General features: G+C 42.1%; 1 protein-coding gene across 1 annotated transcript; it reads left to right on the top strand.

Annotated features, from left to right (window-relative positions):
• Nucleotides 1–572: 572 nt before the first annotated feature.
• Nucleotides 573–13,114, top strand: ik (IK cytokine). Its single transcript, XM_022237159.2, has 20 exons — nt 573–731; nt 2,080–2,155; nt 2,678–2,776; nt 3,306–3,435; nt 3,781–3,875; nt 4,110–4,224; nt 5,045–5,133; nt 5,427–5,464; nt 5,725–5,888; nt 6,070–6,178; nt 7,633–7,687; nt 7,929–8,178; nt 8,794–8,865; nt 9,030–9,115; nt 9,268–9,351; nt 9,495–9,561; nt 10,225–10,313; nt 10,507–10,618; nt 11,016–11,053; nt 11,464–13,114. Exons 1-20 carry the CDS (start codon nt 722–724, stop codon nt 11,486–11,488), a joined length of 1,803 nt encoding a protein of 600 aa, XP_022092851.2. The 5' UTR covers nt 573–721; the 3' UTR covers nt 11,489–13,114.
• The last annotated feature ends 143 nt before the right edge of the window (nt 13,115–13,257 follow it).

Below are 13,257 nucleotides of genomic sequence, written 5' to 3'. Positions count from 1 at the left end.
ACTACAGATCTGTACCCACCGAGAGGCAAGGGATGCTTTGATGGGGAGGGTGTCACCTGGCATTGGCTTTTTAAGGAGATTGTGTGGCCGGAAAAAAATTGAGAGATTGTTGAAAAATAGGCCAGGACCTCTTTCTTGGATTTGGGGGCTTCCATCCGAGGGAAGAGTTGACGAAATTACGTAAGTAGAGGGAAGCTGTTTGAAATATGGCTGCGAGCAGGCTTGGGAGCTATCCCTTTTGAGGGGCGAGTTTGTTTTGCGTGAACAGGTGAATAGATAGAGGAAAAAATGCTAAACCACCGAAAATTGAAAAGAAATGGAAAGATTAGGGTGAAGACAATAATTTAGGTTTTGTTAGAAGCTCCAGTAATTTCGGTTTGCATGTCACTGAGCGCTGAACTTTTTGTTGAGTTTATCATTCCATGATTATTGTTTTCAATGGACATGGATGTACACTGTACATGTAGTTGTCTACACCCTCGCCTCTTCGCCTCTGGCGCGCGCGATTGAGCGCCCTCATTGACTGCAAATGTGCGTAGATGGTGCACCATTAAATAGTTCTTTGGTTCTTTGACCATACGCAATTCATCAGTCTGGGTGCCAGACAGCAGTGCATCGTTGTAACTTGGTAAATTTTGTCTCGGTGGAACTGGAAATCTCGAAAAGGAAGTCCACCAATTTTCCGCCAAGAGTTGCTTCCAGTTTAATAAGCTTCCCAACAATGCCAGAGCGTAAGTAGCGAGGCTTGTGTTTTTGTATGAATAATATGGTGTACTATTTCATGACACATTTTCGCCTCCTCATGAGCGACGCCACTGACGTGACTACATCGCGTAGCCTACATGTACATCACCTACCGTACCTGCCCACTGCCTGTGTAGGACTACGCCATCAATTTACTTAATACGTCATGGGACTAAGACTAGGCCTACTTCCGGAACTGTAAGATTTATACATATCCGACATTGTGCTACTGCAGTTTGTACTGCATGTTTTTTGGGTACATTGCCTCTTTTTCCTTCCCACAATGCCTTTCTACCATTGTGCAAAATCACCCATGCAGTATTTGCCACAAGGCTTATGAAATTTCTATGCCGTTACACCAATTTTGCCCCTATAATTTCATGAGGTTCCTGAGATACAATTTTATATGGGATGGGGAGGTTCATTTACATTATGAGGCAGCGCGGACATCCGGGAGTTTCACCAAAAACGGGTAGCAACCACACCGCGTCGGTGAAAACAACTGTAACGAGTGCGCGCGTATGTACAGATCAAAGAAAAGATTGTATAACCCGATCCTCTGACTCGCTGGTGCATGCGTACATCGCCAAGATCGCTGTTTTCACCGGCACAGTACCTGTCATTTTGCAGATGTCTGCGCTGCCCCATACCATTTAAAATGCTGAATTTTATGAGAATTTTCCTTACCCACACTCTTGTCCACGACTGCCTGCCAAGCTCACCCTGTCATGTCAGTTGAAAGGTCATCGTTTTCAGCAGTGTGGCAGCTTCACCAATTACAATGTGGCTCCCATCTCTTTCTATTCAGTTTCCTTTTGCTCTCGAATGAAAGAAAAATTTCTATTGTTTGAATGGTGTGCTGGTGACATTCACCAATTACAGCTTGTCTCTTGTTTCATGCGTCATGTGGATAGGATGTTTCATTGGACAACACATTACTCGCACTGGAAACAGTTGTAGGAGTAGTGGAAATGCATTAGCTAAGAAAGGGTGTGCGGTGGCCTCAACATGACCAAAATTATGTTTGTCGGAAAACAAAATCAGTTTACCGAGGGTGAAGATGGGACTTTAATCAGCGGAGATTATGAATTTTTGTAGGGGGAGGACTGAAGTTTACTCCCAAAATAGCTTTGGATGATCGAGGCCACACCCCCGTGTGCCACTGTACAGGGAACTGGGAGTTATAATGCGCTGATCAGAGCTAGTGTCTAAGATGGATGTGCATATGCATTTTCTTTTTAATTTAGCATGTAAAATTCAAGGCTGTCATGTTTAGCCCATGTTAAGAAACAGCATGTTAATAAAAGAGTGTCGGATTACTTTGAACTTTGTTAGGAGACAAAGATGAACCATTTTCCAACCCCTTGCCACCTGCGGACATCCGACGTATGTCAGAGGATTCCGATGCAGCGTAAGTTCCCAGTCAGTTGATATTTTATCATGAGTAGTTAAAAATAAGTGTCTCAAATGTCTACTTAAGTTCCTTCCAAAGTTTCAATAAAATCTTGGGCTTCTGGCATAAATTGTTTTTGTTAGCAGTACTGTGTCTCGTTTAATATTTATTCAAGGTCCAGCAACAAACCAGTAATTGTGTTCCACTTCATTTGGGAAGCAGTGGGATTTGCGAAGCTCATCAAATGTGTGTCAGTTGTAGCAGTAGCTTGTGGGTGGACATGTTCCTGAAGTATAGAAAGTATCAATATGAAAACTTGTGACACGTATGCGTGTGTACATGTGCAGGTAAATGTATGGCTTGCCTGTTGCGGGCAAGTTGTGTCTTGTCTTTTGCGTGTCATATGCCATCACCATGATCACTCTGCCGTCGGGGGTAACCCATGCAACATCTTCAGGAGCTCTGTGTGGTTGAATATTGTTTTATTTCTTCAAGTGTCCATGTATACTGACTTTTCATTTACTCAACCCTTTACTGTAGCCTGACTCACATGACCAATGCAGACTTCAGGAAGCTGTTGATGACCCCTAGAACTACACCAGGAGAAGCCCCACCCTCTAAGGTCAAACATAACAAGGAGTAAGCACACCAATATTGTCATTTTATCTCCTTTCTCAAATAAAATGCCTTGCAGGAATTTATAAGCCTTTCTCAAACCCTATGTTTATCTAAGTATTTAAATCTCTGTCGAAACATTTTTTTTGGATCACGTTCATTTATCCAGTAACATTGTCATCTAAATATAATTTTTCAATCTAACCTGATTTTCCTTAAGTCTTGAAATAAGCAGCTACCGCTCGTTGGAAAAATCTTTCCATAGATCAAAAATATGCAACCATCTAAACTTGATGGATTATCAACAAATCATGCACGGAAAGACTGAGTGATACTGCAGATCAGCTGATCATTTCCAACCTCAATATATTGAAGGGACAGCCCCTTAAGACTTATGTTTAATGGAAGCAAACATGCAAGCTTTCACAGGTGAAGTTTCATACATTGTACGTCTTCACATGTGGGTCAGTGGTGTGCCTTGTGGGTGTATTTTGCCCAAGATTGCCCCCAGGAGGGAAAGAAACTCATTTGATCAAAATTTTTTTCTATGGAGACTGCCAAGAGATTACAATGAAGCGGATGATCCCAGAGCCTTACGGCGGAAGAAGAAGAGCTTCTATGCCAAACTCAAGAAGCAAGAAATGGAGAGGGAAGCTGAGCTGGCTAAGAAATACAGAAACAGGGTGAGAATCAACAGGTCTTCTTGAGCTGAAAGAATGCACGAACGGTATACGCGCAGTTAGATGTACATGAGGTTGTGGTCTCCAGGCACCATGCTTGATCCTGAAGAACCAATCAGTGTCAAAGTTATGAGGCTTGCTGAATTCAATAGACCCTAACTGGCAAGAGAAACAGACTCTTTGTCTTTGGCAAAGGAGGATGGCAGTGTACCCCTTTCATCTTCTGAAGGTTGTATCTCTCCAATTTCAAAGATCAGTCAATGAGTCGTTTTTGAAAGTAAGTCTATTTTTTTTTTTGAAGTAACAAAATATTTGAAAGCTTAATTTTTTTATCCTTCCCCTTGATAGGCTCAAGAACGACGTGAAGGTAAGAATGACTATGAAGATACTGAGGTGGTCAGTACAACGGCCAACTACCGTGCAGTGGCACCCGATGCTCAGGCGTAAGTACTGATAAACTCGCGCGTCTTGTGAGGATTTCATGTCTAATTCAGCCTGTGGAGATGAGATCTGGGGGTCATTAATACAAAAGCAGTCTGCTCACCTCCCAGATTAAAATGAAAAGTTTTAAAACCAAATGTAGAACTTCAGTAGAATTTTTCGGCTGGTGTACGTTTTTTTAAAGAACACCATGGATAGTACGCTCAACGCAATTTTGAATTTTGCCCTTACTTCAGGGGTGACACAGCTTCCAATCGCCGTAAACAGTTGATTGAGGAGAGTAAATATCTGGGTGGTGACATGGAACACACTCACTTGGTGAAAGGACTGGACTATGCATTGCTGCATAAAGTAAGTTTGTCTTGTAACTAAATAGTGTGGTAAGTAGAAGGGTTTACAAATAACTGCAGGCGACTTATTGAGAGTGGACAGATTGATGTGCCTGTACAGGTTAAACCTGTTCAGTTTACGTTGTTTTCTATCAGTTAATTCTCATTTCTTGAAAATGGTAAATGAAAGTACACAACGTTGATTTGTCAGTGTGTGTCTGATTCGTGTTTTGTCACTTTTGCTGTAAGTTTTTACCTTTTTAGCTACATTACATGCATGTACACATAAACCAGAATATTGAAAACACACGTCACACGTGTCAAACGGGACTTAAAGCAGTGCCTCATTAGAGAAGGAAAAAACATCAGAAAGTTCATTAAGAGGAAAGCCCACACGGTGAAGAAGGGACCAACAACAAAGCCTGCATGGTGGCAGCAGGGACAGCACAGTTGACTGGCAGGGAGAGAACCCTCCCAGTAATCTGCAGTGTCACGGTGGCATAGCTGGGGGGTGGGGGAATGGAAGCATGGCTGTTTTTAAGAGAGGGAATTTCAATTTGACCCAGGACTTAAATCAGGTCTGTGTCCACACTGGAGTAATGCGTATCAACACACTGTAGCTCCCCTCCCCATTCTAAAATCCCAATTTTCCAGAGGGGCAAATGTTCCCGGAGGGGGGGGGGGTAATTCTCCATTGGCTACATCCCAGTTCTTTTGGCTGCTCTGTGTCATGTCGATAGACCACTGTAATGGTGATACCATACCTTATTTTGGGTGCGCTTTCTGAAGGCGCTCAGTGGATCAGGAGGTTATTTTTGTTACTGACATTGCAATCGTTTCAGGTACGAGCCGAGATTCAAAGCAAGGAAAAAGAGAGGGACGAAATAATGGAAACCAGCCTCCAGACCTCCAGCAAGAGCCAGAAAATCATGTAAGCTCCCCTCCCCCCTGTCAAATCCCCATCGTCTGACCCCTGGGAAGAACATTGTCCCTCCTAAACTGAGTTTGTATCAGAGCTGTACGTTCTCTGTCAAACGTGGGAAAACCAAAGCTGCGTTTTGCTGCACTTTATTTCCTGGTTTAGAGGGTACTGATAATTTTGTTTTAAGCTAGCAGCAATTTCTGTATGTGTGTGAGTAATGTGGGGTTTGGTGCCATTACTGTTTTTACACGTAGAAATCTTTTTTCGTTTATTAACTTGGGAATTAATTTTGTATTTTTCAGTGAGCCCGAGGAAAGCATTCAGTTCAAGACCAAAATTGGTAAGTGATTTACTTTTCTGAACTCGTCTCAATGCATAAGAAGTACCACTGCAGGTGTTGCTTTTTAGAACTCGCATAACAAGAGGGTGTTACATGCTCTGCCTTGTGTGCATAATGTGTAACACTGAAGCTGCACATAGCATCATGATACGCTCTCATCTGGACCTACGTTGTGACTGCAGAAAACATGCTTTCACTCACAGCACTTAAGTCCAGATTGTTTCTTTGCCTCACTGGATAGATCTTGTCTCTCTTGACAGCAAGGAACATCTATCGTAGTTTGTTCAAGACCAAGCTACCTGAGCGTAATGAGCTGTTCCTACCGGGTCGTATGGCTTACAAAGTAGAGCTTGACGACGAGTATTCGGAGACTGATATACCCACGACAGTCATCAGGAGCAAAGCAGACTGCCCGACAATGGAGGTAAGGTGACCTTTGACCCTCTTGCTTAGTTTAATTGGAAGTTCCAACTGTGCAGTGTTGAGTCCAAAACTTGATCAAATTGAGTATCTGAAGTAGGCAATGAAAGTGATGGGAGAAATGATTGTCAGATTACCTGGAAAGAAAATATTACAGTGAACCATTGAATTTGGTTTGTTTTCAGTCTCAAACGACCCTAACCACCAATGACATCGTGATAAACAAGCTGACTCAGATCATCTCCTATCTGAGACAAGGTCAGAGAGGCAAGAAACTCAAGAAGAAAGACAAAGGTAAGACAACAAGAAATGTGTAAGTAAATACAAGCAAAACTATATAGGAAACACCAGATTTGGATAAAACCAAGCCGTTGTGTCAGTCATAAATTAGACAGTCAAACTTTGACGTTGACTGCAGGCTCTCTTTGGAGAAAATGATGTTCTAAAATGAATGGATATACTTTCTCCAAAAAGAGAGAATGTTTGAATAATATGACAAAATTTCTGCTTCATTATTCATCACGGAACCCCTTCAGCATCACTTGAGGTACTGTAGTAAGTCAGGTTTTATACTGAAGAGGCCTACCGTGTGGTGATGCAGTGTGGTTGATTATAGGACTATGTTGTGCATTTTGCTGGCTGATGTGCCCTGGCTTGGACTTCCAGGGACATCATTGTGTCCCTGCAATGTATTTTTGGACCCCACAGTAACAGGTGTACATTCAGGTGTGCAAAGTCCACACAGTCCTATGAAAAGATTACAAGTTTATAAATATCAGTACAGCATTGTTCACCGCATAACAACTTCATGCACAGACAAATGGAAGTGCAAACTGTAGCTTGACTTGAAGAAAATTGCTTGTTGACCCCTTCACGATGGGATTATTTTGACCGCGACTGCTGGGCTGTGGCATGCCCTGAATGGAGGGCTTGGTCCAGCAGCAGGCCCCATTGAACCAGCAGCTGCATGGTGAATAGACTGTATGCGTGGTATGCACTAATGCTCACACAAAGGTGCTGTAGTAGCCGTCATCCATAGCGAAAGGGTTAACAGTGTGTATATAAAATATAGCAACGCTCAAATGTCCTTAGTCAAATTATTTTCATAAGTCTCCTCAAGGCTCACATTTTGCCGTGGGCTACAACTCTCACGCTTTCATGGTCAGTGTTCTCAGTGAAACCTTATACAATTATTTTCTTGTGAACAATTCCCTCTGTACTGATAAGCCTACATGAAATTGGCCATTGATAACCTGTGGTGCAACCATGCTCTAGGGTCATGTCCGAAATGGTCAACTAGACGGTGAAAACCCATCCATCGTTCGGGCAGCGGTGGTTGACTATGGAGGCTTTGCATGGTAGCCATCTTGCAGGGCAGCTCTTTTGTTCCACAGGGAGTCCTCCTTTATGCATGCACTGCAGAACAAAAGTACTGGCCTGCAAGATGGCAGCCATGCAAACCCTCTATAGCTAAGTGTAGTTGTAGCTCAAATGTGCCCTAGGTATGTGTAGTTTAGTCTTGGCTCATTATTGCATCTTAGACTTTAAAATAGATTACAGCAACCAGTGCCGATTGGCTTCTACCTCACTGCTTTCACCGTTGTCACATTAATGTACATGTGGCTTTGTTTACCGTGAAAGTGTCAGATATGGAAAATGAGGTTATACCTGTTTTATTTTGTCCATCTGTGGACCGTCTGGCATATTTTTGGGGCCTCACACCTTGTCAAAATTTTGTTATCACACAGGAAAAGGAAAAGATGACAAACTTGACAAGGACAAGCTTCCTGGAGCAGATGACAGGTAATACCACAAACGTACAAGGAAGCTTAGAGTGAAAGTCTCTGTAGAAATTGTAGGTTTTGCATGGCTGTATAAGGATGTATGCTAGGAATGCAGATCTTATGCAACCATTGCAGACACATTTCAACATAGAATTTCTAACGTATAAAATCTTCACCTTTTTCAAGACCATGCATGAACATATTTAGTTCCCTCCCAGTTATTAAGGTTATTAATATTAAGTCTTCTTGCCTCTCCCTAGCATCTTTGCCGATATTGGTGAATATGCACCCAGCTTCACCAAGGCACCCCCTACCGCTAAAGACAGAGACACCAGGGACAGAGACCGTGGTAGGGATCGTGATAGAGACCGTGATAGGGACCGAGACCGTGACAGAGACCGTGATAGAGACCGACACAGAGACAGGGAGAGGGGACGTGATCGAGACAGAGAAAGAGAGGATGATAGACGACCCAGGAGCTACTTTGAACGACCCAAAGTTGATGACGAGGTAATTGATAGGATTGATATCAACACAGATCCTAGCCCCAGATAGGACTAAATTCCATATTTATTATCAACCTACATGTATTCTCAAGTTTACCATGTACTACTCGCTAACCCTTAACCCTCCTATGCTGAAGTCACTCTTTGGGTCATTTGGTAAACACCTCAAAGAAGCACAGCTGTGTTGTGTTGTGCACTGCACCAACTGTCCCTCACAGGAATATCAGATTGCACTTTTGTGCTGCCCAACAACTGTGCTTCACTGTTTCATGTGCATAACTGTGCAGTAAACCAAATGCAGTGAAGAGGACTGCACAAAAGACCCTGGGTCATTTTGTGCTGGCAACCTACTGTGTACACACTGAACCTGTGCATGTTTGAGTTCCATATAGAAACTACATGCTCACCAGTGACTGTGGGCATTTGTGCACATTTGTGCTGTAAAAACCAAAGGAGAGTTAAGGTCAGTAATTTTAAAACAAAAAGCTTCTTTGTTATTTTGCCAATTGATACAGGTCACATTTAAATTGAAAAATTACATACATTTTCATTGTCATGTCTTAAAATAGAAAAAAGAACAACTGGTTGTTTACAGTTTCTTGTTTTTTTTTCTTTTTAGCCTATACCAGCCCCCAAGAAGAGCTCCAATGCCAGGGATTTTGCTCAGATTATCAATGAGAAATATGGAAAAGTAAGAAATGTTTGGATGCTTGGTTCAATGATGGTCTAGTTTCTGAGACAGAACGTACATTTAGTGCATGAAATTTATCCATGAAATGCTGGTCAGGAGCAAAGTTGAGGTAAACTGTTGATGTTTCTTAAAAAGAAAGTGGTAATCTTTGCATGCAAACGCAGGTTGAACCGAGACACGAGGAACGCTTTGCTGGAACCATGACCACTGTTGATATTGCAACGTCACAAGCCAAGGAAAAGGAGCGCGGGTAAGTCAAGTTGACAGGTTCAAAAGGCAGACTACTTAAACCTGCTTCTGTACCTCTTTATTGGAATTATTGTTCATCCTTATAGTTTCTGATTTATTGCCTGTAATGACAAACTGGTAACCCTTTTGGAATTCATTTTCCACTCTGTACAGAATTGCATTCAAGGGTGAAGACAGACAGCGAACCAGAGGGACGAAGAGTGACTTTGTAGACAGCTACGCAGAATGTTACCCAGGGTAAGCATTGACAGTTTGCCTTTCTTTATGTGAAAGCTTTTTCATTGGAAGGTGGTTGGGAAAATAATTAGCCCATGATCATATTGAACGGTCCACTGTCTGGGGCTACGCTCAGTGATAATGTCTTGACTTCTATTTGACAGAGCTGCGGAGACTGCTGACGCATTGGACGATTCTGATGATGAAGTGGATTACAGCAAAATGGATCTGGTAATTCATGTGTACTGTGTTCAGTTAGAGTTCCGTGCATATTCTTGGACAATGGGTTTTTGATATACGCTGGCATGTCCAATGTTCACATAGGGTACTATTAGAGATGTGCGCGTACGGGATACGTATGTGGCTCTGAAAAACTGGGCGGTTACATGTAAATCACAACTGTGTGGTTATTTTATCCCCTACACAGTAGGCAATGTGCATTTCTCACAAATTCACTCGCGGAAACACACGTGCGGTAGGTTTTTGAAATAACTCTACAAAACGCGATGTAATCTCCTAATTTTTCTGAGCCGTATACATATGCCACATCAGCACCATTTGTAATGGTTCCTTTAGATCTCTCATTGGATGCCATCTTTGTTAAAAAAATTGCAGCTCTGTATGCACTGTCAACAGGTGCGTGTTTGCGTGCTGAGCAGAATGTTCTAAAATCACCCGCGTGCCGATCCAAATATGTTTGAAATACGGCACAGCCAACGTGTGTTATGAAAATTGAAGTAAACAAATGCCGATGAACTGGGCAATCTGTTCGAAGTGATGTCGTTCATTGAGACCTATTGCCCACTTCACAATCACACGTGAATGTTTCTTCAAAGTGTTCATCTTCCAATTCATTTTATGCCCTGTACAAAATGCGGTATTTTTCATCTGTAGGGAAACAAGAAGGGTCCAGTTGGCCGATGGGACTTTGATACTCAGGAGGAGTATAGCACTTACATGAACAACAAGGAAGCTTTGCCTAAGTAAGTCATCCCTAAGATCTCAGAGATCCTCGGGAGCTCGTAGCTTGGCATGGACAGTTCTTACAAATATTTCTCTGAATTAGTCGAGGACGATGCCGACTCCTTTTCCGGTGGAGGACTTACCTCTCTGAGGCCTCATTGTATGTGCTGTCCTAGCCAACCGTTAACTGCATGTCCCATTTTTTTTCAACAGAGCCGCTTTCCAGTTTGGCATAAAGATGTCTGACGGACGGAAGACAAGACGAACATTTGGTGAGAAGAATGAGAAAGCTGAACTGGATCGAGAGTGGCAACAGATCAGCCAGGTGAATGCGTAATGCTGTGGGAGGGATCAATATGGAGTGATCCAATAGCTGCATTGTGTTCATGGGCAAGACACTTTACGATAACTTTGGTCTTTTATGGACCAGAAAGGACAATAATGTGAAGTGAAATGATAAATTGGAATGTGTGTTTCTATAAAAGATGAAAATTACTCTGTATTAGATTTTGAATGTGAGATGACTGTCCGCGTTGATCTATATTGTACCCGAATTTTGTGGTAGGAATAAATATGTATTTGTAATAAAGTTATCACTTGCAGTTAATTGTTTCAATGTGAAAACGGTATAAGTTTAATCGTAATCCATCCATCCCATTATTTATTATCATATTATCCACTCATGTCAATGTTTCTAATTTCATGGACTCACATTTCTATAGATCATCTCCAAGAGGAAGACTGGTGCAGATGGAGGAAGGTAAGAAAAAGGACGTGACCTGGGAAGTGACCTTTGACTTTAAGCAACCCAAAAGTGTTCGGACATGTTTTTATCTGGTTAATGACGGTCCAACAAGATGAGGGTCACAAATAATAAGAAATTTGAAGTTTTTGCCTTCGAAATATTGCACTGCGCTGGCAGCCCCAGAAACATTGACTGATCTGTCACTGCCAGCTTTCAAGGACTCGGTTGACGAAGGTGTTTTCAGTGCAGTGATGAGTAAGACTGGAAGACTTTGGCCAAGTCCCTTGTCTGCTCTCTCAAATGTTGATTCCAGGTGCACAATTATGAATTCATCTGAGCCATAAATCCGAAAGATGACATATGCCGTAGTCTGGCCCATCGGTCTTATAGTAAGCTGATGTTTTATGTGTTTGTTTTCTTTGCAGTGGGGGCAAACGACCAAAATACTGAAGAACAGCAGCGTTGGAGCCATCCATGGTCTCATTGACGCCCATCTTCCAGGCATCTCTTTCTATAACCATAATTGGAATCACTAGCCCAAGCTGTGTATGGAAACATCTAAGATTTTAGCCTGCAGGATTGTAAATATTAAGATTTTACTCTTGATTTCAACAAAAATATGTCAAATGAAGTTGGTTTTCTGTTTTCCAACTGTACAGTAAAACTGATGCAAGAATGATTACTTCAGGCAGATTTTTCCTTTGGGATATCACAAGTATTCAGATATGGTGTGCTTTAGGACTGATGGAGAAGTTTGCATTTTAACTTCAGCATACCTACATGTATTTTAATATGCTTATACACTGGTTACATTCCGTGAAGTACATGCATCATACTCTTTGTACAAAAACCTGTAGAAGTAGAAAGTGTTGCATGCTGTAATATATATGTCCAGCAGAAAATAACCACCTCGGTGTGCTAAGGTCACCATCCCAAATTACACTGTTAATGGAGTACATGTACACTACATCAGACCTGCCAACCTTGCCGCACTCCTTCCTGAGGTCAGGCGTTACCACACAATAGATTAAAAGGTATTTAGCCTTCAATTCATTTAAAAGGTTGATCTATTGTGTGTTAATGCCTGACCTCAGGAAGGAGTACGGCATGTTGGCAGGTCTGCTACATGTTTTCTATGGGGATCAGTAGCTGAGCATGTCAGATCTTTTCAGGAATGAACTGATGTATCTGTTCCCAGAGTGGTACACAGACATACTCAGGGGTGTAAATCTGGTCAGGGGTGGATGATGGGGATTTGATATATCCCCCATACATGTGTTTTGATCAGGGGGATGGGCTATTGGCTCCTCCCCTCCCCCTACATTTTCCTGGTGGGGGGCGGAAACAGTGTGGATTTAGAGGTGCTTTGTTGAGCTTGCCAACAACGAGAGTGTATTCAATGCACTGGAGAAGGGAGAAAAGCTACAAAGTTTGGAATTTGCAGTTTTGATGTAAGGTTAAGTGGGTGCACATGGACATATACATAAGATGTACTTCTGTATCATGATTACCACTCCCTTGTGTCATATGGTGTGGGGGGGGGCTCCCTTCTTTGCAAATTTCCATGGCCAAGCAGTTTTTAAGTTACCCCCCGCCAAATCCCGGGGACAGATTTGCACCACTGCACATACACATGGCAAACCAGTTTGTTTGCTCCGTTTTCTACATTAATTATACGAAATAGAAACCACTAAGTATCTAGACAAAATTTGAACTGCTGCGATATCTGTTGTGGGTGAAAAATGACCACATATACATTGAAAGGGATGAGAGTGTACGATTTAGGAAACTCTGGTGAGCTGGAAAGATTTTGGTGGTGGAGTCTTCAGCGAGTGGCAGAATTGGCCTAAAATTACACATCTTCACTCACACAATCTAACAGACATCCTTCATTTGCATGATTAGTCTTGAAGTGATTTATCTGGGCAATGTTGGCAAAGTGTGGCTCCGAAATTGCTGTCAGTGCCGTTTTAGAAAATAAGGTAGTACAGAATGGTCATCATTGTTTAATCTGTAGGTAGCTCTGTAGTATTGTTTGTGGATAATAAATTGTTCATGAGGAATTGATTGATTAAAGTACCTGTCCATGGTCCAGTGAGCTTACTTTTCAAGAATGTGCTGATGAAAGTCTTGTGGTTGAAATAAATATAAGCAGACAGACTGCTACAAATTTCCAAATTTTCAGCACAGTTTATTGCATCAGATAATGGGACCAATTT

This window comes from Acanthaster planci, linkage group LG02 (genome assembly GCF_054643075.1).
Source record: "Acanthaster planci isolate LZ-2023a linkage group LG02, COTS_SCS, whole genome shotgun sequence".
Lineage (NCBI taxonomy): Eukaryota > Metazoa > Echinodermata > Asteroidea > Valvatida > Acanthasteridae > Acanthaster > Acanthaster planci.
The sequence above is the reverse complement of the archived record's forward strand: the minus strand, read 5'-3'. Positions and strand labels throughout refer to the sequence as shown.